Source organism: Leptonychotes weddellii, chromosome 4, assembly GCF_054177405.1.
Source record: "Leptonychotes weddellii isolate Sample4059 chromosome 4, ASM5417740v2, whole genome shotgun sequence".
Classification (NCBI taxonomy): Eukaryota; Metazoa; Chordata; class Mammalia; order Carnivora; family Phocidae; genus Leptonychotes; species Leptonychotes weddellii.
In genome coordinates, this window is record NC_138372.1 from 47,289,301 (window position 1) to 47,290,847 (window position 1,547).

Genomic DNA, 1,547 nt, shown 5'->3' on the forward strand with positions numbered 1-1,547 from the left:
CCCAAATTCATTAAGTCATGAAAAGAGCATGGGAGATACAAAAATGACCAAAATCAAATTTCTAAAGATGAAAAATACACTGGATAGGATTAAGAGTAGTTTGACATTGCAGACTGAAAAAAAAAAAAATGGACAGTGAGTTGTGGGACAGTGAGATGTGGGACAACTTCAAGCAGCTTGATACATGAGTAATTGAAGTCCTAGGAGAAGAGAGGGAAGAAGGGACAAGAAAAACTATTTGAAGAAATAATAACCAAAACTTTTCCAGTTTTGATGGAAATTGTATACCCCCTAAAAATGAAGCTATACCAAGGTTCAGCATAAACCAAGTAGCCTAAAATGTACTTTTAAATGCATTGTAGATACATTTTAAATGTCTCTAACAGAAACCAAGATATATTGGTCCAGACCTGATCCAAAGTCAGTCTCATATTTCGTTCCTATAACACTGGCTCAGAAGCTTTCCTAAGAGTAATTTTCAATCTAATGCAAATAGTCAATTTTGCCACTAAGTATGAGAAATATTTCAGAATTTTATGATGAATTTTATTGTTTACTTACTGACTTTATAAAGAAATGTTTCCTTCCTTCCCTCAGCTGCCTTTAAGGTGCTGAGTCCTGCCCAGGAAGCTAAGGCCCAGTGGGGGTAAGGCTCTCCTCTTTATCCGCACAGCCAGCACCTCGCCCGTCCCTGCCTGCTCAGCACACACCTGCACCATGGCCTCTGTCTTGGAGCTCACCCGCATCTACTCAGCCCTCATCCTGCAGGATGATGAAGTCCCGGGCACAGAGACTAAGATCAATGCCCTCATTAAAGCAGCCAGTATGAATGTTGAACCTTTCTGGCCAGGCTTGTTTGCAAAGGCCCTGGCCGATGTGAGCATCAGGAGGCTCACCTGCAATGTAGGGACTGGTGGACCTGCCCCAGCAGGAGGTCCTGCTCCATCCACCTCTGCTGCCCCAGCTGAGAAGAAAGTGGAAGCCAAGAAAGAAGAATCAGAGGAGTCTGATGATGACATGGGCTTTGGGCTTCTTGACTAAACCCCTTCTGTAATCTGTTCAATAAAAAGCTGAACTCTTAAACTAAAAATAAATGGGACCGCCTGGGCGGCTCAGTCTGTTGAGCAGTGAACTCTTGGTTTCCACCCACAGCATGATCTAAGGGTTGTAAGATCCAGCGGCCACGGAGCTCCAGGCTTGAGGGGAGTCAGCTTAGAAAATCCCTCTCCCCCCTCTCTCTCAAATAAGAAGTAAACCTTTAAAAAAAATAAAAATAAATGTTTCCTATTCTCATTATCATTATGAGGTTACTTAGCTTTATACTCCAAAACATTACCATAAAATATCAAATTAGGCCCCAGCAAGTGCAGAGGCAGGAGCCTGAACCAGACAAATAAGTGCTGGTAAGCAATGCCTCTGTCATTTAATTGGCTTTTATTCACTGGGATAAAATAAGGCACAGGATCAGTAAGAGAATCTTCCCACTTACCAGGTCCTGACAAAATCACCATGACCTTCGTGTCAAATTCAGGCCTTCATGATCCAGA

At 42.7% G+C, this 1,547-nt stretch overlaps 1 protein-coding gene across 2 annotated transcripts; it reads left to right on the forward strand.

The window, feature by feature from the left end:
• The first annotated feature begins 717 nt into the window (after positions 1-717).
• LOC102737211 (large ribosomal subunit protein P1-like) lies at positions 718-1,154 on the forward strand. Of its 2 annotated transcripts, XM_031037218.2 has the most exons (2): positions 718-804; positions 865-1,154. In XM_031037218.2, exons 1-2 carry the CDS (start codon positions 718-720, stop codon positions 1,039-1,041), a joined length of 264 nt encoding a protein of 87 aa, XP_030893078.1. In that variant the 3' UTR covers positions 1,042-1,154. The 2 variants fall into 2 exon arrangements, with proteins under 2 accessions (XP_030893078.1, XP_030893077.1); XM_031037217.2 differs by having other exon boundaries at positions 718-1,154.
• The last annotated feature ends 393 nt before the right edge of the window (positions 1,155-1,547 follow it).

Bases quoted from the DNA above. Each gene is read 5' to 3' on its own strand.
- LOC102737211 (XM_031037217.2), top strand. From the start codon at position 718: ATGGCCTCTGTCTTGGAGCTCACCCGCATCTACTCAGCCCTCATCCTG.